At 36.8% G+C, this 22704-nt stretch overlaps 4 protein-coding genes across 9 annotated transcripts; 3 read left to right on the forward strand and 1 right to left on the reverse strand.

The window, feature by feature from the left end:
* Positions 1–1020: 1020 nt before the first annotated feature.
* On the forward strand, positions 1021–5911 carry LOC117612103 (T-complex protein 1 subunit beta). The gene is made up of 12 exons (XM_034340847.1): positions 1021–1350; positions 1612–1648; positions 1754–1810; positions 2506–2571; positions 2682–2793; positions 3017–3145; positions 3364–3435; positions 3711–3826; positions 3921–3997; positions 4212–4697; positions 5026–5341; positions 5486–5911. Exons 2-12 carry the CDS (start codon positions 1643–1645, stop codon positions 5630–5632), a joined length of 1584 nt encoding a protein of 527 aa, XP_034196738.1. The 5' UTR covers positions 1021–1350; positions 1612–1642; the 3' UTR covers positions 5633–5911.
* A 250-nt stretch (positions 5912–6161) lies between these two features.
* On the forward strand, positions 6162–10179 carry LOC117616221 (enoyl-CoA hydratase 2, peroxisomal). Of its 2 annotated transcripts, none has more exons than XM_034345467.1 (11): positions 6162–6442; positions 6637–6659; positions 6776–6881; positions 7048–7118; positions 7253–7325; positions 7731–7770; positions 8140–8212; positions 8284–8434; positions 8878–8948; positions 9700–9873; positions 9957–10179. In XM_034345467.1, exons 1-11 carry the CDS (start codon positions 6383–6385, stop codon positions 10042–10044), a joined length of 930 nt encoding a protein of 309 aa, XP_034201358.1. In that variant the 5' UTR covers positions 6162–6382; the 3' UTR covers positions 10045–10179. The 2 variants fall into 2 exon arrangements, with proteins under 2 accessions (XP_034201358.1, XP_034201357.1); XM_034345466.1 differs by having other exon boundaries at positions 6229–6442; positions 8284–8497.
* A 319-nt stretch (positions 10180–10498) lies between these two features.
* Positions 10499–15777, forward strand: LOC117616488 (tRNA pseudouridine synthase Pus10). Of its 3 annotated transcripts, XM_034345820.1 has the most exons (17): positions 10503–10827; positions 11154–11283; positions 11408–11497; positions 11689–11809; positions 11964–12081; positions 12293–12435; positions 12797–12868; positions 13313–13381; positions 13478–13558; positions 13630–13749; positions 13826–13900; positions 14005–14085; positions 14475–14548; positions 14642–14702; positions 15101–15156; positions 15325–15410; positions 15483–15777. In XM_034345820.1, the coding sequence occupies exons 2-16, from the start codon at positions 11156–11158 to the stop codon at positions 15407–15409; spliced, it is 1374 nt and encodes a 457-aa protein (XP_034201711.1). In that variant the 5' UTR covers positions 10503–10827; positions 11154–11155; the 3' UTR covers position 15410; positions 15483–15777. The 3 variants fall into 3 exon arrangements, with proteins under 3 accessions (XP_034201710.1, XP_034201709.1, XP_034201711.1); XM_034345819.1 differs by having other exon boundaries at positions 10499–10827; positions 11154–11497; positions 11964–12063; XM_034345818.1 differs by having other exon boundaries at positions 10502–10827; positions 11154–11497.
* A 1173-nt stretch (positions 15778–16950) lies between these two features.
* LOC117632523 (prolyl endopeptidase-like) lies at positions 16951–22649 on the reverse strand. Of its 3 annotated transcripts, none has more exons than XM_034366031.1 (12): positions 22128–22649; positions 21626–21845; positions 21312–21512; positions 21154–21224; positions 20580–20742; positions 19085–19678; positions 18579–18959; positions 18428–18503; positions 18280–18343; positions 17787–17922; positions 17424–17537; positions 16951–17349 (listed from the first exon to the last, which is right to left on the reverse strand). In XM_034366031.1, exons 1-12 carry the CDS (start codon positions 22508–22510, stop codon positions 17284–17286), a joined length of 2469 nt encoding a protein of 822 aa, XP_034221922.1. In that variant the 5' UTR covers positions 22511–22649; the 3' UTR covers positions 16951–17283. The 3 variants fall into 3 exon arrangements, 2 of the variants coding, with proteins under 2 accessions (XP_034221922.1, XP_034221916.1); XM_034366025.1 differs by having other exon boundaries at positions 20580–20763; XR_004586484.1 differs by lacking the exons at positions 16951–17349; positions 17424–17537 and having other exon boundaries at positions 17870–17922; positions 18428–18475; positions 20580–20763.
* Between the last annotated feature and the right edge of the window lie 55 nt (positions 22650–22704).

The raw sequence follows: 22704 nt of genomic DNA on the forward strand, positions 1-22704 counted from the left end.
TAAGTGATTAATGATTTGTTTATGAGCACAAACTCCTAAACGAGTCCTAAATATGATTTTATGGAGAAATACCTTCCATGTGCTTCTCCCATGAAGTGATTAATGATTTGTTTATGAACACAAACTCCTAAACTAGCCCTAAATATATCAGCTTTGTTGGATTTTGCAATTTTTATTAAAATACTAACGAAGAGAAACTGTGGATGCGAATAGTGGAGGAACTTTATTGTAAAAAAGAAAATACCATTTGATGCCACATGTTAATTTTTCAATGGTAAAAATCTATTTATGATCACAAACTTGTTTTATCTAATATGTAGTGTGCATGAGTTTGTTACAATAAGCGCAAGTTTATTTTTTAGGAAGCATGTTCAGTCTTTTTTCTCTAACTCCATGAGTTAGGGCATATTGTGCTATTAGGGTTTAACAAATTGGGGAAAATCTTTGGATGAAATCGAAATTATATGAGGTATAAGGTCACATATTGAATGCTATATTGAAGCCTAAATCGATTGAGTGAGAACCATATTGTGACTCCGGATGGCAAAGAGACGTAATCAAGGTGGTAGAGCACCAATATATATTGGTTAGTTGTTGATTCCAGTTTGTTAAACCCTAATAGCACAATATACCCTAATTCAGTTAGAGGAATAAGAATGAAGGTGCTTCCCAAAAAAATTATGCAGTTAACGAAATATAACGGAATGCATGAATTGTAAAATTTGAGAAACACAATGACCAATTTGACTAAATATTTTTTTCATTGACCAAATTAAATTTTCATATAAAACCTAATGATCAAAAAAAGTATTTAGCCCCATAATCTATTAACGCTTGATTAAATGATTTTTTTTCCTCAGTATTGAAACGAAGTACGAATTCAACTCTTGAAATGACCTGAAACATGTTGTGTATTTATTTTTTTGTAAAAAGTAAAGAAAAGAAAAATATAATAGTGCCTTCCTGCGCCTTCGCGAGACTACGCAGAAGAGTGTTAAGTGACCTTACTTATGACTGGCTAGGGCATTGGGGCGTTGGTATTTCTCTTTTCCAATCACCGCATAGAAAAGACTCTGGCCCACCCATCCCGTTCCCAATCCAACGGTTCATTCTTGTTCTTTGATGATCACATTTTGAAAGTCAGGCAACCTAGCGGACGTTAGACGTCGGTTCATTGAGAACGATAAATAACCACTACACACTCTTTTCCTCCGCTAGTGCTGTTTCAAGTTTCAACTTAGAAAGAGTGTAAAACCCTCCTTGCGACGCCGAAACCAGTTTTTTGGGCGGGATCCAGAACCTCCGATTTTCCATTCGCCCTTTCTGTCTTTGCTTTCTCTCTAAGATCAGGTAGTTGCTTGCTCATGATCTAGGGTTCCTAAGATTCTGAGGTTTAGGGTTTTACTTCAGTTTTTCTTTACTTCAGCTTTCCTTTCTTCTCACTTTCGGGTTCTCTGGAGAATAAGTGAAAAGTAACTCGAAAATGGCCGAAATGTTGCTTCTTTTTTATATGATTTAGGGCTATGCCATTATAATTGGTTCATGACTTATGTGTTTGGCTAAACGCATTTTTTTTCTTTCCATTTTGTTTATATTTGTGCGATCTTGCAGGTTTCAGCTAAAGTCATCTGCTATCTATTCCATGGCGGTATGTGAATGTTTAATAAATATTCAATACAGGGTGTTGTTTTTTGACGTTTTATTTTCAGAATTATTTCCCTCATTTTTATTTGATTTTGATTGGTGAATATAGGTCGAGAGAATTTTCAAAGATGAAGCTAGTGAGGAGAAAGGAGAGCGGGCTAGACTGGTGAGTTTTCTGCTTTCTGCGGTATTAATTTAAGTGCACAAAATTGCTTGTAACACTTGCAGTTATTTTCCCTCCTTTTATGTCTTTATTCAAGGGACATTCCAGAACAGAAACACAGGAGAGTAAACAAAATGTTGCTTTTCTGAGAGTGACTGACAGTTTATTCTTTAAAATATACGTACATGCTTAGATTGCAAGATTTTACTTCACTGCAAGGCAATGTTTGTTAAATAATAATCGGGATGGGATAAAATTATTGACTAGAAGCATATCTCTTATTCACACTTTCTCGATCCCTCGGGTTTGAGAAAGTATTACTCATTATTTCTTTACATTCTTTTGACCTTTCAAATTCCTTTGGGAAGAATGAAGCATTACACCTTAAACATACAAGTGGCCATCATACAAGATCTCCTTTTGTTTTATTTTGTGTGTACAAATCAAATGTTGGAGTGAATCTTCTGTTTGTCATTTAATTACTTGTGTTCCCCTTTTCCAAAAAAAAAAAAAAAGTGTTCCCATGCCCTTCTGAGATTTGCGACTGTCCCAACTAAGTTGAATATTGCTCAATTTTAAGTATAGGCAGTGTACGTTAGGCACATTCAATCCCGTTTTGTTGATTTGAATTTCAAATGACTATGGATAGAAGGTGACTTATCCCTCTTTGAACTTATCTATAATCTGTATTTTTTTAGGCGTCATTTGTGGGTGCAATGGCAATTGCTGACTTGGTCAAGACAACCTTAGGGCCAAAGGGAATGGTGAGTTTCATTTACTTACATGTGTTTCCAACTAATAGACGCATGTGCTTATACCATTAATTTTCATTTTCCTACTTGTGTTAGTTACTTTCTTGCTAATATTTGGACAGGATAAAATTCTCCAATCAACAGGAAGAGGACATGCAGTCACTGTTACAAATGATGGCGCCACCATCTTAAAGTCTCTGCATATTGATAATGCAGCTGCTAAAGTCCTTGTTGGTATCCTAAGAATTGCATTTTACATTAGTGAATATTCATGGTGATCATAACAGGTTGTAGAAATCTTCGTCTTGTTGAGTTATCGTTTTACATTTATGGACTTGGTCAAAGCCTTTGTTTGCAAGTTATCTGTGTCTTAACTACCTAGTTATTGAAATTAATCTTGACTTGTGGAAATAGATTTCAGATCACATTTTGTAATGATCTTTAATACAAGAGTCAGATATTTCAAAAGTTCAAGACGACGAGGTTGGTGATGGGACAACTTCTGTTGTTGTTTTGGCTGGGGAACTCTTAAGGGAGGCAGAAAAGCTCGTTGCATCAAAGATTCACCCAATGACAATCATATCAGGTTTGTCCTAGGTTTCTGCATGAACATCTCTCTCTCTCCCTCTCTCTCTCACACACACAGAGTATACATATGATTCTGTGTTTTCTGTTGACCAAAACCTATGCACTTCCCCTTAGCTTTATTTTCATTTCAGTATCTGAACTTGTTAATAGGTTCATATCTTAGCTTTACACTATTTATGTGATGCATGTGAAAAATGCTGTATGTTTGATTGTCAGGTTATCGAATGGCAGCTGAATGTGCTCGCAATGCTTTGTTGCAGAAGGTTGTGGATAATAAGGCTGATTCTGGTATTCACTGCAGCTTATTATTTTGAATTTAAGTGCTGTCATTTTGGCTTCAGTGATTTCTCTTTTTCTTCTGTACCATTCACCAATTTTATCTCTTCATGGATCAACTTTATTTTCATAACTGCTGATATGAGTTATTCAGGCACATGATGTTTAGTTAATGAATTCGATGTGTTTGATCTTGATGTATACGCTCACTGAAATTGCTTGGTTGTGCTTCCATTATATTTTCCTTGAGCTATTGTAATAATTGAAGACATCACTGGATTGTGCAGAGAAATTTAAGTCAGACCTAATGAAGATTGCAATGACCACTTTGAGCTCCAAAATTCTTTATCAGGATAAGGAACACTTCGCACAGCTAGCAGTGGATGCCGTAATGCGGCTAAAGGTAACATTTGGTAGTTAAGGTTCAATCTTCATGCTGCAAACAATTACTTTTCTTTTATCTTCATGTTGTTTCACAAGGCTGTTTGCAATGGCAGGGGAGCACCAACTTAGAGGCGATCCAAATTATAAAGAAGCCCGGGGGATCACTAAAAGATTCTTTCTTAGATGAAGGGTAAGAAGAGCAATGAATATTTGAGCTTCTTATGAACTCAAATATTTTGGGAATTCTATAATGTAGTCTTCAAGATCTCTGTGTCTTTTGTTATCAATTTATCTGCACAGATGAAATGATCTGTAAATTTCTTTTTGTTCATTGTTTGGAGACATATGCTGGTCCTTATTTTCTCATGCATGTCTTCTTCGTTACTTCTGTTTTTCTTGTTCAGATTTATTCTTGACAAGAAAATAGGTCTTGGTCAGCCCAAGCGCATAGAGAATGCAAAGATTTTGGTTGCAAATACAGCAATGGACACAGACAAAGTAAAGATATATGGGGCACGTGTTCGTGTTGACTCAATGTCTAAGGTTGCTGAAATTGAAGGGGCTGAGAAAGAAAAAATGAGAGAAAAAGTGCAAAAGATAATAGCTCACGGGATTAACTGTTTTGTCAACAGACAGTTGATCTACAATTTCCCAGAGGAGATCTTTGCAGATGCAGGAATACTTGCAATTGAGCATGCTGATTTTGATGGGATTGAGCGTTTGGCCTTAGTAACTGGTGGTGAAATTGCATCAACTTTTGATAATCCAGAGTCAGTTAAGCTTGGGCACTGCAATCTCATTGAGGAAATTATGATCGGTGAGGACAAGTTGATCCACTTTTCTGGTGTTGAACTGGGTCAGGCATGCACAATAGTGTTGAGGGGCGCAAGGTATTTTTTTACATTTGTTCCCTGCCAATTCAGTTCGGCATTTTTAACTTGGTTTTTGTGTTTCAAAACATGAAATGGAGTACAGTATTTCACAATGCTTATCTTGCATGCAGTCATAGTTTAACTTTTTGTTCATGAGGCAATTAAGACCTCATTAATTGAATTCTATTGATTGATTTTATCTGCATCCACGCCCTTTGGAATCCCAAAATTTTGTTTACATGCATTAGTTTTGTGACTTGTAATGGCAGGCAGTTCTGCTATTAGTATGTGATTCTCGTCTGACAGTTTTGTGACTTGTAATGACATGTTTGTATTTCTTTGGCAGCCATCATGTGCTTGACGAGGCTGAGAGGTCTCTGCATGATGCCTTATGTGTGCTGTCTCAGACAGTCAATGACAGCAGGGTCTTACTCGGAGGTGGATGGCCTGAGATGATTATGGCTAAGGAAGTTGATGAGCTAGCCAGGAAGACTCCTGGAAAGAAATCTCATGCTATTGAAGCTTTCTCGAGGGCACTCTCAGCCATTCCTACTATCATTGCTGACAATGCTGGTTTGGACAGTGCTGAGTTGATTGCAAAGCTACGTGCAGAGCACCATAAAGAAGGATGCACTGCTGGGATTGATGTCATCTCTGGAGCTGTAAGTGCCCAAATAAAGAAAATGAAAAAAACAAAAACTGAAATAGGACATTTTAGGTGTATATGATGCCTGGAAACCTCTTCAATCAGTTTTTCTGTACTGTCATCGTTAATTGATGCCTGGCAATTTTTGACATTCTGGCAGGTAGGAGACATGGCAGAACGAGGCATATCTGAATCGTTTAAAGTCAAGCAGGCCGTCTTGCTGTCTGCAACAGAGGCTGCAGAGATGATTCTCAGAGTTGATGAGATCATCACATGTGCACCTCGGAAGAGAGAAGATAGAATGTGAAAGGCTGGATAGAACAATTTGCCAGAAACAAATGTATTTTGACGTCTGCCCTTGTCTCGGCATAGTTTATGTATGATTTGGATGTTTATGTTATTGTTAGAAGATGGGATTTAAAGTTTTGGAGAAATGAGTTTTCGATATGGTTGTAATTGTAAGTGAGCACTTAATTTTGGATTTCTATCTAGTTTTCGTGAAAATGAAAGCAATGGCCGGTGGGGTGGGGGGCTTTGTTTTTCTTTTGCAGAGTATTAATTTCATGATTTCTCTGTTTTACGTTTCTCTTCTCAACTATAACTATCATTCGCTGTTTTATTGCTTTCGTTCTCGTGGTTGATTTAAGCAAACAACATTAACAAAATGACTGGATTGAAAAGGCACCGGATTGTCGACCTCTCTGTTTTTAGGTGAACATATTTTTACTATATGTTTGCTTTTTTTAAGTTGAAAGTGAAACCGTCTTTATCACCAAAACGAAGTCAGTCCATTGAAGAAACACACCCAAAAAGAAACAAAAAAAACAAAAAACAAAAAAAAGGTCAATCCAGAGCAGCGGTAATAAAATGAAAAAAAACAAAATAATATTTGGTCAATGAACTCAGAACGCTGAATAGAGACGTTTATTGAATGTGGTGGTGACTCTGTTACTGTTGGCACGAAAGACGCCCCAGCTGACATTATCTTGAATCTTCCCAAACCTATCCTTCTTCTTACATTACACCCAAAATTTGCAAACAGATATAGAGTGTCGAGATGTCGTCGGATGCGTCGGAGTTCGATCCTGATCGTATCGAGTCTTACAAATTCCCTGAGGTACGCATCTCTTTGTTTTTCATGCTTTGTTAATTGCATTTTCTACACAGCTCTCAACTCTTGAATTAATCTACTTTTCGGCTAATTTTTCTATTGCGATCCACTTTGCTTGCCATCATAGTTTCTTGTAACTTTTTGCCCCCTTCTTTTTCTTTGTGTCTCATGTTGTTGCATATATTGATTTGGAACGTCAGACGACATACACCTATTCGGAGAGGTACGCTTAAGCGTTTCTATCAGATTCAGAGCAGTGTTTTTTTTTTTTGTAAAATCATGGAATTACCTGGCCATTGAAATGTTTAGTCTATACTCTTACACTTTGTAAATTGGCAGAGATGTAGCGCTCTATGCTTTGGGTATTGGAGCTTGCGCCCGGGATGCTGTGGACGTCGACCAACTTAAATTTGTTTACCATGACAAGGGCCAGAAGTTTATCCAGGTGTTAATGATATAATCAAGTTGCTTTTTCATTGAATCATCATTGGAGTTATTTCGTCTAGTAGAATCATTTGAGATAATTGTACAAACATGCTGCTGCGAGCTGCGTCTTTGTTTGTATTTAGAAAACATATCCATAGCATAAATAATGTTACTATTTTCACTAGGTCTTGCCAACATTTGCTGCTCTGTTCTCGCTTGGATCTCTGCCAGGTGGTTTAGGTCTGCCGGGGTTGAAGTAAGTATGGATGATAAGGCCCCCTTTACACATTTCATGTGTAATGCTTGAATTTACACTAGCTTGGTGGTTCATGAAATTCTGATTTTATTTTTCTTTTGCTGACTGGAATTTCTGGTATTTGTTGCCACCAGATATGATCCTCGTCTTTTGCTGCATGGACAACAATACATAGAATTATACAAGCCACTTCCTTCAAATGCTTGTGTATGGCCTCTTACTATAAGCTGTATATTATGCCTGAATGTGCAATAGCTCTGGCTTCTTTACATTGTGAACCTTCTCTAGAATTGCTTAATTTTTCTACCACCTGTATGTAATAACTGGTCTAAATGCAGTAAGAGTCTGTGCCCAACCGACATGGCTGCCAAAAAATTGCTTAATTTTGGAATGAACCTAATTCATTGCTCATTAACCTTGCTTTTAATAGCATTTTGAGTTGTAGATAAAAAAAAGTAGCATCCTAAGTTGATAGTTTTTTTATTTCTTTTAGTGGTTACTTTGTTATGAAAACAATTTTTATTAATTTATTATTTTTGGTTTTGTTTATCGTCCATTTGTTTCCTTGAAGAGAGAATAAGTTTTATTTTATGTTACATTTTTTTTTTGCAGTTAAAAAATACTGTGAGTCTTGCTGGACTCCATGATAAAGGTTTGTATATGTTAGCAGAAGCATATTATTATTTCAGTAACTTGCAGAATTATATGCATGCTAGTATGAGGAAGTTTGACTTAAAGGTTCTTCATAGAAATATAAGCAAGATGCATGGTATCTGTTTGATGTGTTTATATATTACATGAAGGGTCACATCTGTTATATGAAGTTCCAAATGAAGTCACACTTTATAGAGATAGGGTAAAGAATCACTATCCTTTCTTTTTCCAAAGTGAAGTCACACTTTAAATAATCACTATCCTAAACCCTTTCTTTATAGATATAGTAATGCTATAATTAGTTTTTTTTTTTTTTTTTTTTTTTTTTTTTTTTTTTTTTTTTGGGGGGGGTTAATTTTCTTTGCAGGTAAAGCTGCTGTTCTTGAGATTGAAACAAAAAGTTATGACAAAGATTCTGGTGCATTGTTATGCATGAATCGGTAAGTACTCATTTGAGATAGCTGATCTAATACTGCGATACAATTGACACAGCTGGGGTGTTTCTTTCCAGGACAACTGCCTTTCTGAGAGGTGCTGGTGGCTTCTCAAAATCATCTCATCCATATTCATATTCAAACTATCCAAAGGACAAGGTTCCATCTGTGAAAACCCCAAAAGGTCAACCTTTTGTAGTGTTTGAAGATTGTACACAACCATCTCAGGCATGTAGCATTTATTTCACTATTGCAAGAATGAAAGTCATTGTCTCATACCTCCTAGTTTTAGTTAAGTATTTTCCTTGATCATGCTCCTATTTCATATGGCATTTGGTCCTTTTTCCTACAGAATTAAAAGTGGTTGAGTTCTAACAAAGCTATGGTCCAATTCTGATAGTTGCCCCTTTGTCAACCTATTTCCCAATGGGTGATCACAATGCTGCTTGTATGCCCAAGACTCGAGTAATAGGCAGCTATAATGGCTTGTGCTTGCTTTAAATCTAAAAATACATTTTCTTTAATTAGCATATTTAAGATAAACAAAAAGAGTACAGTCTTTTATTCATCTTTATGAGTGATGAACATGTTCAATTTATGGTTTGGATACATTCAGTTTTTATATAATATAACTACATAGAATCTTTTGACCTCTTTATGAATTTATGCAGGCATTGCTGTATAGGCTATCTGGAGATTATAATCCTCTGCATTCAGATCCTACGTTCGCAAAAGTTGCAGGGTTGGTTTCCCACTTAATTACATAGATGGGCTTTTGTTTAAGTTTTTTCTTTTAATTTTGTGTAGGTCATAATCCGCTTTCAGATCCTATGATACTGTTTTGTCTCAACATGCTAAGAGTCATACTGTAGCCAACTAATACTGCGCATATTTTCTTCATTACCTGCAATAACTGTGGCCAATTACTTTCTTGAGATATTTAGTGATATACCCATTTCTAGCACTAATATTATAAATAAACCCTACACAATTGAATTCCTATAAACAAACCCAAAAAAAACCCAAAAAATGATAGCTAGCCTTATTGAATTTAATATTGATTATTAAATTACTTTGATGCCCTATTGAGTGCTTTGGGTATTTTTATGAGATTTTGGGGTTGGGCTTGTTTTAAGAAATTGATGGCAGTTTTGTAATTTATAAGAAGTTAAAAGCTTTTTTGTTATGTTATAAATGGGCTTTGGGTGTGTTTCTAAAGTCCATTTTATATAGGGTATTTTTATAATTTGGGCCTCCATATTGGGTATAATAGTGAATCTCCCTAATTTCTTTGCCTGGTCATGTTTTCTCTTCTCATTTGCTCAGGCTGTGCCGACTTTGATAGCAGTATACTTTATATAGTTCTGAGTCAATTGTATTTGAAATGAGCTATGTTTTACTTGTTCTGGTTTTTCAACTTTAATTTGTACCATAGATCCAAAATGAACCCAAAATTTAAATTTATCTAACATCTTTGTATTGCATTGTCAAAGATTCACACGGCCGATACTGCATGGCTTGTGCACACTTGGATTTTCAGTTAGGGCGATTGTGAAATGCATTTGCAGAGGAGATCCAAACCTGGTCAAATGCATATCAGGCCGATTCCTTTTACATGTCTACCCTGGTGAAACTTTGCTCACTGAAATGTGGCTTGAAGGCTTAAGGTAGATTTGTGTCTCATTCATTGGTCTCTGTGAATCATTTATTATAAACCAAATCGAGTTAATGTTAGTGTTCAAATATGCAGGGTCATATATCAAACAAAGGTGAAAGAACGAAGCCGGACAGTGCTTTCTGGATATGTGGATCTCCATGGTTTATCTTCGTCGCTGTAAAACACTTGTTTATTTACATATGTATTTTGTACTAAATAAGCATATGAAGCGTGTCTCTGTCGTGTATTGATGTTGTAAACAATAAAGGAAATATTACAGGGTTATGAACCTTTTACTATCAATTGACACTTCTCATGTCTCAGGAAATAATAATATGAGGTTCCACAAACAAAAAGGGAAATATTCGGTGTATACATTAATTTTTTTTATTTTAAAAATGATTTTAAAAAATTTAATATTTACACCTTTAGCATACTAATAGTAATTCACTTATTATGTATTGCAGAAAAATTACATAATTGTGAATTATAAGGTCCTTTAGATGACTTTAGAGGCCACTTCAATATGTATTTATTTATTTATTTTTTATTTCCAGAGGCCAATATAAAATTTGGAGTTTGTTGGGCTTTTATCATAATTTTTCTTTTTTCTTTGTTCTTTGGGTAATTACCTTTAGCTTTTATTTATGGGCTGGTGGTACTCAACCCGGACATTTTTGCCCTTTCCATTCAAGTAGGGCCGCAAATACTCTTTTCTTCTTGTAACATTCATACAAAGCTTGGTGCTTCGATCATATACGCGCGTTTTTGACATAAACGTTAAAACTGAGTCTTCGTCTTTCTGATGAGTACAAATCTTCGACTGCGCTTAGGGCTTTTCGAAATGCCAAGCGACACTGAAGAGGCTTCACAGCCCACCGTTAATGGCGACAATGTACGAGCTCTCTGCGATGTGGTCCGAGAGTTGCCCATTCGCGCAGTGATAGACTTATTGTCCATAGGGGTGATCTCCGTTACCCTAATTTTTCTCTTCTTGCCTTTTTCCTGTATTAGTTCAAGTGTTTCTTTACTTTTAGAACAACGCTTAGGAATTTACTATATATTTAGTTTGTTGTAGTGGTAGCCAATTACGGCTCTTCAAATGTCATTCCTTCTAAAGATTGTTCGTACTGGATTATCTTAAACCTTTTGCATCTGTATTGTTGAGGCTCGTTTACTACGGGTAGACGAGTATTCGCCTTCTAAGTAGATGCGGCTAAAATGTCCTCAATAGATTATTCAAATGCTTTTGAAATTTTCAGATTAGATATATATGTTTTTCTGTTGTAGGTATGCACCAGATGCATTTTGCGATTATTTGGGATCAGAGAGCATGTTTATTATCGTTCTTCACTATCACCGTCAATGTTGAGTTCAGTTCTCGGAGATTCAACATGTTCGGAGAAACATATGGTGGATGGTAATTTCAGAGAACTGGTAGTTTGTAGCATTTGTTTGGGAATCTTGCAGTTCACTTATTGGGAGGATAAGAAGTTGGTGACGGAAAAGGAGAGTGCTAATGAGTTGGCTGTTTCCATTTCCAGTCTGATTAGGCAACAGGGCTTTGAGATTGACAGCTTTTCTCTTGAAGTGTCTATACCTCCAATTGTCCTGGAAAACGATCACACTGTTTGGTAAGATTTGTAATTTCACAGAAAAGCTCTTTGACTTTTGAACTTTGGAACATTTCTGAAATATGGTGAACCTAGTTAACATTCTACATCCCAAGTTTAGTTAAATTTCTATTTAGTCCACATTTAAGTTTCTTTTTGATTTGAGCTCTTTGTACATATAGGTTGCTTTATTGCTTCATTTTCTTTTGTAGGTTGTATATGAAAAGAAAGTATGAATCTGAACTTTGGTTCCAAGGAAAATCAATTTCTGAATGCATTTCTGCAAAGGATGCTCTAAAAATTTCTCTTATGGAATCCCTTGAAACAATGTTGGTATGCAAAGATTCTTTCAGATTCTAATTCTGTTATTTATATGACATAATTTGAAAAGAAAATAAAAAGGGTTTTATTGAGAACAGTGAATTTTATATGATTCATAAAAGATACGAATAGTCAATTTAATCTAGGATGAATTGAAGTTTTGCAGGGTTGTAAATCCAACATGAGTGCTTTCCGCATCCGTTTAACATACACTCACCGTATATCATCAAAAACAGTTGAGAATTCTGTAGAGGGGTGCCACGGAGGTAAAAGAAGAAAAACAGGCATGTTCAGTTTTATACTACTACCACTTGTTCCTGTTTTTATTGCAAATTTCAGAGTGATCTCAGATTCAGCTCTCCATATGCATTTAAACCCATAGTTGAGAAATTATGTACATGGCATGCGTGTTTGTAATGTTATAGCATTCTAAAATATTATCACTGGAGTAGAATTTTAGCACTGTTCGATATCTATTTACTGTTATTGTTACAGGCGCAGGAAATGGTTTGAACACAATTGATGATGACATCAAATGCTCTGGCCCACCAATTGAAGCTGGTGCGGTTGTTGAAGGGTCTTTTGTGAGTTTGCAAGCTAATGAATCGTCTGAGTGCCTGAAGTTACCACTAGGGCAGGTACTCTAATGGAGTTTTGTTTGGTATTGGTTGCTGAGAGTTCCATTTTTTCGAATGATCTGAAGACTATAATTGCCATTTTTGGATGTGATGTGATGGGGGAACAATGATGAGTGAACTTAATTTGAGAGTTACTGTTATTTTCTTTGTGTTACTAGACAACAAGTGCTAAGATTTGTTCTTTTGGATATACATAGGGTACAAGTATGAGACTGCCTTTTAGTTTCAAGCATTAGCTTGGTATCAGAGCTGAATCATTTATCTATCTCACTTTTCTAGTCAGTTTTTTGCTAAATCTTTGTTTAAAAAAACCTCGTTTATGATGTTGATTGTAATTTCACTTTTCATTTATCCTTTCTAGTCCAATGAACCCTGCTGTTTGGAGTTTCTCTGCTACCGGACGCAAATCTACATTGGTGGGAGATACCTGAAGGTAGGCTAATTGTATTTTTTCCCGTCTCAGACAGACTAGCTTATCTGAGCATACCCAAGTTTTAGGCTTATTTGGGCACATCCAAATCTACTTTCGACCTGTTTACTTACTAGGATGCCAGAAAGGTGTTAGGATTATTCTCATATTAATTAATGTGCGTAAAGCCATCTCTCTCTCTCTCTCTCAAAGCAAGAGATATTATGTAGTTTGTGTGTATGTGTACTTATGCATCTTTAGGGATGCCTGGATCTTCTATCTGAAGATGGAAAAATGGGTTTGAGATGTTTTGTTATTATTTCTATGTCTGGATACTAACCTCAGTGTCATTAAGCTAATCTTGAGGTTGTGTCTGCTTCGTTAGCTAGCATTGTAGTTGCTTTCTGTCATTAGCTAATCTCGTGGTTGCCAAAAGGTAATCAATGCTAATTACTCTTTATGTTACAGTACTCAAGAAATGTGAGTCAAACCTGTTGGATTATTGATGATGAGAGAATGGGAGAAGCATCTGTCGAGGTAATATTTCCAAATATTGGCCAGTCTTTCTAATTTGGCTTGTTCTTCTGGAAACAATGGTGGAAATCTTGACATTATTTGTGTTTCCCTGTATAGGAGATACTAGGTAGCAACATTCTTCCTCTATGTCGTGGTGATAACTATAAATTTCATGCTGCTGGCAGAGAAGATATAGATGTAATGGAAATCTGCTTTTTTGTACTGCAGTTTGAATTAATAAGTAAATTCTGAAGTATGTATCTTTTTAGGTTCGGATGTTGGGTTCTGGAAGGCCTTTCCTCCTTGAAATACAAAACGCACGCTATATCCCATCTGAAGAGTCTGTAAAATTTCTGGAAACAAAGATAAATAACTTGGAAAAGAAACTGGTGAGCTCACTGCCAAATCAACATTGTTGTTTCTCCTGTCATTGAGCAATAACAAAAGAGCACATTATGGATGCAGGTAGGTGTGAAAAATCTGAAACTGGTAGGCAGTCAGTCGTGGGAACTGATGCGTGAAGGAGAAGCAGAGAAACAGGTTTGTTCATCTTCTTCATTTATTTATTTATTTTCTCTTTTCCCCTACTCCTTCTTCCCATCTCATGTTGATGGCCTGTTATATTGTCTTGTATTTGCACGCAGAAGCAATACACTGCGCTAGTGTGGATTTCTCGTCCTCTCAAGGATGAAGACTTGCAGTCTATATCTTCACTTGAAGACATGGTGAGCTATCTTTAAGCCTCATAACAGTTTTCTACTTGTTTATCGTCAACTCTAAAGCATGACATAATATGATTTATGGAAAAGATTTTATTTAGAAAGGACCTTGCCTGTGAACACTAATTCACATTGTGTCCAATAATTATGAGTAATCAGCAGTAAAAAAATGTCAAGGGTTTCTCCAAATTTGTTATGAACTATTCTTAATTTCCTTTTTGTTCATTCGTCGTTGCCTAAATATATATCATTTGTTCTCTTTTAGTGTTTTATAAGTTAGGTCTTTTGACTGGGGAAATCTTCCATAGTTTTTGTTGGGCAAATAATATTCCTTGATTTCAAAGCTTTCCTTTCCTTAATGGAAATTCCGCCTGATATCTATTTATTTTGTATAGCATATTCTGCAGAGGACTCCAATCAGGGTGCTGCATCGCCGAAGTCCATTAGAACGTGAAAAGATCATACATTGGTTTGTGGATTATTCAAATTTTGTGGCACAATAATGTTCTAGATGTTATCATGTTTTTAATCTGAAACAGTGCTTCTCTACTTTCCAATTTAGGATGAGAATCGAGAGGATTGTTGGAAGTTCTCAGTATTTTCTTCTGCATCTATGTACGCAGGTAAACTTTTTATAGCTTCTTAGCATGAAAGTAAAACTGAATCATTGAACTTGATTGAGCTAAAATTTGTTTGCCGGCATCTTTTTATTAAAATCATGGACCTTAGGTTTTGGTAATCAAATATGTTTAGGAAACAAGTGTTTCAGGTTTCTGTACTTGTGACATATAAAGTTTTAGTACTTTATGCATTGAAAATATCACAAAAATTCAAATTTGAATGTAAGATTGAAACCTCCATTCTTTTCATGTTTCACATTAACCCTGCATTAAAAATACTTTATGCATGTATATCTTATTTACTTATTTAGTTGAATTTTGGCCTCTGATTTTAATGGAAGAGTGACTCTTTAAATTCGTATGTATGGAACAGAGCACTTATATATGTCTTTGCAGCACAGGCTGGAACATATATCAAGGAATTCATTCATGGGGACCTCGGACGCACCCAACCTAGGTATAATTTATTTAATCACCTGGACCTTGAGAGGTTAGGGTTCTGTCTGTCATCATGATCCCTTGAGAGGTTAGGGTTTGGGACATTAGAAATCCCTTCTTTTGACTGGCTGGGGACTCTGCTCTTTATGTTCTGTTGATCAGAATGGTTTCCCTTCGTCTTTTGCAGCATTGGATCAATTCTTACTTGTAGAGCAGAGATACTGCGGCTTGATGTAACAGATGTGAAAATGGAATGTTTTCTCACTGAATGAGGTTATTGTTTATTCCTTCATTCATTTGTCTTATTTTCCAGTGTCAGGCTTGAAAACTGAGTTCCCCTTGCAGGAACCATTACTTTGTACAACTACTCAGCTGAAGCTGCAGTTTTGGGGGATTCATATACGGTTCAGACCAAATGATGCAGCAGATCGATCAGCGAGAGTTTAGAATGTAGTTGTTTCTGTTTTCCAGAGGTTCTCATCTATGGCCAGTCCTGCGCTTTCATGTTTTTTGTGTTGATTTTTATTTGAAGATACAAGTACATTTTCCTTTTGCTTGTTGAATGAACGCACTAAAACGTCTGTGGCCTTAGTAAGTTGGCAATAAAGGGCTTGAATTGTCTTGGCCTTAGGAAGTCCTATAATTATATTTTATAGGCCCAATTAGTTAGACGTTTACTCGACCCATCTACATTAGCTGAAAGTTGTAATGGTCTGATGATGGTCTTCAGGCCCAATAACGAAAAACTAAACTCGCCTCAATCAAAGCCCCAGTGAAAGCAAAGTGAGCTCAAAGTTTAAAATTTGCTTTATGGGCCCTGCAACAGAACACCTCGGCCCAGTTACTAGCACATCATCTTAGCCCAAATTGGTTTTGGGTGCGAGCAACTTAACATGAATCCACTGATTGGCTACCTAGTTGGGCTTTAATTGTTACTAGAGGCCCAATTAAGGTTAAAATGGGCTCAGAGTTGAAAAATGCGGCATAAAGGCTAGAGAATTAAACGGAAGCTCAAGTTAGAAAGCAGCCCAACAATACACAATTAAAGAAAGCTGGCCCAATATTAAGCATAAATATTTAAAAAGCTGCCCAAATCAAGAGGACTGTAAAAGGCGGCCCAAAAAATAATATTTGATTTGTAGAATTGAAAGATGCGGCCCAAAGCTAAAGAATTACGACCGGCGGCCCAGCAAAACATAACTGAACTTTGCGGTCCAAATATTTATGAGTCATTCTATAGTGAGGGCCTTATTTAAAGCTCCTAGATGAGATCCTATCTCTTAACTATTTGACCAAACTAATTAATTTGATCAAACGGTTAAGAAATAGGGCCTTATCTAAGGGCCCTAGATAAGACCCGAACTATAGAATCCATAGCGGTCTATAACATGCCAAAATTTAAAACGGCCCAAAACTGAAGGAGGAAATAAAAATGGGCTGACATCTGGGCCCATTTAAATTAATGGGGTGGTCTATGAGCCAGCTCATAGGCCCATTAAGAATTCTGGGGCCCAAATACAATTATCCTTCCCGTGAGGTTTGCCAAACCTTAAAACTTTGGTCCTCTTTTTTTACCCATTTACTATTCCTTGGCCGCGCATTCACTCGATCTACGGTTGAACCTACCTTGACAACGATTGGCTACAACGAATAGTTCGCCATACAACTTCAAGCAAACTATTACTTGATCCATAAGTTTTACGTGGAACAGTAATGAAACTTTTGAGATAAACGATTTAGGTCACGACCAAAAGTTATTGTTGAGCCGTTTATGGTGTACCAAATTTTGGCCTTTGTGGTGTACAATATAAAATGATTCTTTAGGAATATCGAGATTAATTGTCCAAGAGTAATCTTGGGCCATGACTGATATAGAACAAGATCCCTTACAAATTTAGAAGGCAAAAGGAAAAAGGAGCCCTTCTAGATAGATAGCTACCAGAGCTCTGGAATTCATCTTGTGTTGATCAATAGCTACCAGAGCTCAAGATAACGTATTGCTTTGCGCGCCACAGTTCAACTTTAAAATAGCCTGTGCTAAGCTAGCTAACCTAACCCAGGAGGTCGACTACAGCATGCACCCAACTTAGCCATGAATCTTTTTTTCCGCTCTTTTCATCTTTGTTGTCAAGCATCGATAAAACTACTACTCTATCCAAGATGCACCCAACATCTTAGCCATGAAACTATACCGGTCAGCAGCTTCATCAATCTGTAAATACAAGAGCCATACATAAATACAATGGTCGGGACCATAAATGACTATAAACTCAATTAGATACTTGCCATTTTCTGGGTTGGACGTCCACTTCCATGCCCTGCCTTGCATTCAATGCGACCAATAATCGGATTGGTCTGTGGGCTTTTCTCCAAACTTGTGCTCAGAACATACTGCAAGGTCTAAGAATAAAGAGAATCAATTATACAATTGAAGAAAAAATAACACACACAACTGAAACAAACAAAAGCACAAAATCAATAAAAGAGAATAACACACACAACTGAAACAGACAAATGCACAAACAAATAAAAGAGTTGTCTTGATAATAGGTGATAAAGGCAGTGATGATGAGAAATCATATTAAGGCCACAATGTTTACATTCCCATACAATAATGACTTGTAGATTCTATTCGCAAAAGAGACTCACCGCCAATAACTTCAACGTGTGCAACGGTACGACTCGATCATCATGATCTGCAGTCAATAGCATGGTAGATGGGTACTGGTGAGGTTGGCTTGCATGCAGTTCCCATGGTCTCCTTACATTGTGTAAAGGCGAGTACCTGAAAGTAGAAGGGAGGGAGGGATAAGCTCATATTCATATTTACAAGAACCAGAAGACTGATGAAGAGGCGCATCAAGCATAATGCATAAATATGTACTGCAATCCCTCTTATCCTAACAATCACACTCATTCCAACAAAGAATGAGAAATCTTGTTTATGGAGTTCTAAGCAAATGTGAATTGGAGTAATACTTTATCCTACCATCACTATCCATCACAGAATTGAGACTAAAACAAGGCAGTGACATACTTCTATGGAATTTTAAAACATTGCCATAACTAAAACAGGACTGCAATCAGATACACCTCAACACCACCAAATGAAGAGAGAAAATGTAAACAAAACAGTACTTACTTAATTAACCATTGGAATTCTTCCTCCTTGTCAGAACAGCCATAATCAGAAGTCCATGCATGACCTGAGAAACTCTTCTACATCAAACATATGTTGCAACCAGAAGAAAAAAAAAAAACCTTAGAAGACCCAAAGGAAGTAATTTCACCTATGGTAAACTTGTGGAACCGTAGCATGTCCATAACACCAACATGAGCTAGTGCACAACCAAAAAGATCAGGTCTCTGCGAGAAGGCATTATTTTCCATATAAATCACTCACTACAGATTTAATAGTAAACAAAACTAAAAATGCCACACCTGATTTATGCAAGCTCCAACAAGCAGCCCACCATTACTTCCACCTTCAATACACAACTTGCTGGGTTGGGTATAACCGGCAGATACCAGGTATTCAGCTGCAGAAATGAAGTCATCAAAGCAATTTTGCTTTTTGGCGAGGGAGCCTGATTTATGCCATTCCTCCCCGTACTCTCCACCACCACGGATATTTGCTATGCAGAAAACAGCACCTAAATGTCTTGTAAGTACAATACGACTAACACTGAAATAAGGCGTAATACTAATTTCGAATCCACCATATCCATATAGCAAGCACGGGTGTGATCCATCCAAAGGAATGTTCTTTCTGGCCACGACAAACATTGGTATCTCATTTCCATCCTTACCGGGAATGAATACCTGGATAATGAAAAAACCCATCATATAGTAAATGAAATACTGCATGTGATAAAAAATTGAAGGTACATAGAAAGAATGAGATCAAGCTAGTGACACTAAAATGTCGGTACAACAAGCTCTAATACCTGATCAACTTGGAACTCTGAGCGATCAAACCCAGGAACTGTAATTTCGCGAAATACCTTCATGTCCGGAATTTCGTTCGCTAAATTACACTGATATATTATACCAGGGGTGAGAAAACTCGTAAACTCAAAAAAAGCAGTGCTGTCTTCACGTCTTCCAGAAATCCCACTAACCGAGCCAATGTCAATGGGTAATTGATGCAGCAAGTTACCTGAATTCAAATCCCTAATCTGTAGTACACACTTCACATCACTCAAGTAACTAACAATCATTTGGCTACCATTCACAGCACATACTGATTCAAGTACATCTTTTTCAGCTTCTTGGAGAACGTCAGTCCAAACAGTTGGTTCCTTTAGATCAACTCGGACCAACTTATATTTTGGAGCATCTTTGTTTGTCAGAAAAGTAAACACAGTGTCATCATTTGCAATGAGATCATACATTGCATCAAATGTATCGATAAGCTTCAGAACTGGGAGCAAATCATTTTTCTCCCTTAGACCTTCAAGCCCATTTGGAAGTGCAGACATGTCACAGTAATAAAATTTGTTGACTGGGTCACAACCCTCATTAATGGATAGAATAATATACTGCAGATTACAGAGTACCAGAAGTAAAAAAAAAAGTTAGTTCAAAATAATATTACAATAAATCTGCTTTTTCTAAGCTATACAACAATCTAATCAAAACAAAAATGGCAATTTCTAAGGGGTGTTTCACATTGGAAAAAAACTAGAAAAATTATATAAGAATTGAATATCCACTTTTTTGTCATAAATATACAGAGCTGTAACATCCACGTCATTAGATCCATCTTACAACCATGGCCCAAATGCTTCAATATGAAACTCTTGGAATCTGGCACCATTTTCTGTATGGTGAGAGATCATTAAACGTATTCACACCTAATTCGCCATCAATAGTGTGGTGGCAATTATAGTATCCTTTAACAGATTCCGTTCAAAACAAAAAACAAAAGATCTAAAGACGTAAATGCGAATGAAAAAATGGCGTAAAGAAGGATAAGACTTAAATTCCCATTTACAAGTGAAATGATACTTCCTTAACAGTATCTTGGACAGACAGCAGCCAGTATTTATGACTCATAATGCGTGTCATTACTATGATTGTCCAAAGTGATGCATCTTGGTTGCTAAGTTGCCAGTATTAGTAGCACTTAAGACCTGATATGATACATGCTTCTATTACACACAGAGGGCCCTTTTCTATAGAAAATGAGTCACCGAATCTTTTCTCTACACATACTACAAATTGTATACATTGAGCAGTTTCACCACTGGGCAGAGTTTCTGGGTGAGACCTCAACTGTAAACCCCATTCTAATGCAAAATCACAAAACTATATGGAGAGAGCAGGTGACATGTCTTAATTTTAGGCTTCATTTTAAGTACAAGAATCCTACTGCTTCAACAAGAAGAAAAGGACTCTAACAGAGCCATAAAATCCAGGAAGATAACAAAATCGACCTACCTTCCCATCTGTAGTAACATAGGCTCCAAACAAGTATTTAGGATTTTCAGGATCCTTCCAGCATAGTATGTCTTTTGATTGATCTGTACCCACGAAATGATAGTAAACCTCATGATAAAGATTTGCGTTGGTCTCTGTCCCAGCATCAATATCTTTTCCTTCTCTACAGAACAAATCAACAGTTCTATAAATTCATTTTCATTATTTTGCACAAATCTAACAAACGAGGAAATATCAAAATAAACCTAACATAGCTATTCATTATCCCAACAATAGTTTCTAAGTTTCTAAATAAATTCAATTTCAATGACTCGTTTGTGCCATTATATCCACATTTCTATACTCACAGCCCAAACTTTAGCTAATCATAGCCTAGCAATAGCCATTTAACCATCTTTGGATTCTCCAAATTAAGTAAAGCAAGAACATCTACATCAATTCTGTCACTTTTTTTATTCTGTATCTTATTAATTTAACTGAAAGTCTCAAACTATCAGACATGCTAATCAGAGAACTCCATCAAAATCCACATGCCTACAACTTTTTAGTGTAAAGATACATGATTTCCACTTACTTTGGAGCTGGATATCGGCTGTAGAAAAACCCTTTGTTATCATGTGTCCAGGAAATCCCCGAAAACTTGACCTGAAAATAGTAAGCTCATCTCGGTAAAGGTGCCATGGAGAACGCACATTACTTTATATAAAAACATACATAAACTCCAGCGCTTACCCAAGATAAAGTATCAGGCTCGATCTTCTTATCCTCAACCCGCATCACTTTGATTGTTACCCAATCACTGCCACTTGTGCTAAGGGCATAGGCCATGTACTTGGCGTCTTCACTTACAGAATGTGTGTTCAAAGATACAGTCCCATCTTCACTGAGCGTATTAGGATCAAGTAAAACCTCTGGTTCTCCATCCAAACTGTCCTAAAACCACAAATGAACCCCCAGAAAGAAAATAAGGAAAGAAGAAGGAAACAGAGGAAGGAATGAATGAATTTATATGCAGTTGATTATCAAATATAGAGCCAATGGCCAACCTGGACGTAGATGACGTTTTGGGCTTGAAGCCCAGTGTTATGGGAGTAAAAGTACTTATTCCCTTTCCTATAAGGTGGATCATAGCGTGGGTGATCGAAAAGCTTGGTGATCTTTTCACTAAGCTTACCTCTCGTATCGCATTCCTTTAGAACCGACTGTGTCAGTTCCACTTGTTTCTGTACAAAATCTTTGGTCTCTTCTGAATCAGGATCTTCAAGCCTAAAAGATTTAATCCAAAAGAGTCAGAAAATCAAAATTCGATCAAATTCTTATAAATAAATAAAAATAGCAAGCATCAAGAAGTCGGCGATTGATCCTCGTTGAGATAACAAGCAGTACAAATGCTAGGGCTTAGATTGAAACTCTAAGTACAAATGCTACATACTATTGAAAACCTTGAAAGAAAATCTTCTTCGATAATGAATTTCAATTTCCATACAAACAAACAAACGAAAAAAAAAAAGGTGGGAAATATATAGACAAGAGAAGGTTGTACCATACCATCTATAAGGATCGGCAATCTTGACGCCATGGTAGTCATCGATAACAGACTCATCTCTGCGGACTCTAGGGTATTGCAAGGGCACGTCTAGGGCACAAAGGGAGCCCATTCTAGGTTTTGGAAGAAATGAAAGAGAGCGAACGGAAGACCTTTTTTTCTTATTAACGTTACGAGAAAGAAAGCGAAGGGATTTGAGAGGGCTTGAGATTGAGATTGAAGGCGGTTGGGTCTGGGTAAATACTAGTCGTCGTCCTATTCCTACAGACGAAGACGAATGTGAAGATGAAGTGTTTGATGTTGTGCTTAAAAGAGAAAGAAAAGGAGCGTGATTTGTTGGGAGCCTTGGGGTAATGGCATTGGCGTGGCGAGCATATGACAACATTGTTTACGCCTAGTCAAAACCTTTGCCCATTGGAAGTTGGAACCTCGAGGCATCAATGCTTGCGGGGCGTTACTTGCCAAGAAGAATGTGGGGCTAATGCGTGCTCATTGTGTGTGGTTTATGTCGCCATAATTTTGACTAGCCTAGCCCTTTAAAAAGCGATCAAACCTCATCCACACAAATTAATATGCAAA

Source organism: Prunus dulcis, chromosome 1 (genome assembly GCF_902201215.1).
Source record: "Prunus dulcis chromosome 1, ALMONDv2, whole genome shotgun sequence".
Lineage (NCBI taxonomy): Eukaryota > Viridiplantae > Streptophyta > Magnoliopsida > Rosales > Rosaceae > Prunus > Prunus dulcis.

Excerpts from the sequence above, each read along its gene's own strand:
- LOC117616488 (XM_034345818.1), top strand. The coding sequence starts at position 10,669 with ATGAGTACAAATCTTCGACTGCGCTTAGGGCTTTTCGAAATGCCAAGC. Across the intron at positions 11,810-11,963 it reads AATCCCTTGAAACAATGTTG|GGTTGTAAATCCAACATGAG; the intron begins GTATGCAAAGAT and ends GAAGTTTTGCAG. Across the intron at positions 13,901-14,004 it reads AAGGAGAAGCAGAGAAACAG|AAGCAATACACTGCGCTAGT; the intron begins GTTTGTTCATCT and ends ATTTGCACGCAG.
- LOC117616221 (XM_034345466.1), top strand. The coding sequence starts at position 6,383 with ATGTCGTCGGATGCGTCGGAGTTCGATCCTGATCGTATCGAGTCTTAC. Across the intron at positions 6,660-6,775 it reads ACATACACCTATTCGGAGAG|AGATGTAGCGCTCTATGCTT; the intron begins GTACGCTTAAGC and ends GTAAATTGGCAG. Across the intron at positions 6,882-7,047 it reads AGGGCCAGAAGTTTATCCAG|GTCTTGCCAACATTTGCTGC; the intron begins GTGTTAATGATA and ends TATTTTCACTAG.
- LOC117632523 (XM_034366025.1), bottom strand. The coding sequence starts at position 22,510 with ATGTTGTCATATGCTCGCCACGCCAATGCCATTACCCCAAGGCTCCCA. Across the intron at positions 18,344-18,427 it reads GTTCCACAAGTTTACCATAG|GTCATGCATGGACTTCTGAT; the intron begins GTGAAATTACTT and ends AGAGTTTCTCAG. Across the intron at positions 17,538-17,786 it reads ACACGTTGAAGTTATTGGCG|ACCTTGCAGTATGTTCTGAG; the intron begins GTGAGTCTCTTT and ends CTTTATTCTTAG.
- LOC117612103 (XM_034340847.1), top strand. Across the intron at positions 3,827-3,920 it reads ATGCCGTAATGCGGCTAAAG|GGGAGCACCAACTTAGAGGC; the intron begins GTAACATTTGGT and ends TTGCAATGGCAG. Across the intron at positions 3,998-4,211 it reads GATTCTTTCTTAGATGAAGG|ATTTATTCTTGACAAGAAAA; the intron begins GTAAGAAGAGCA and ends TTTCTTGTTCAG.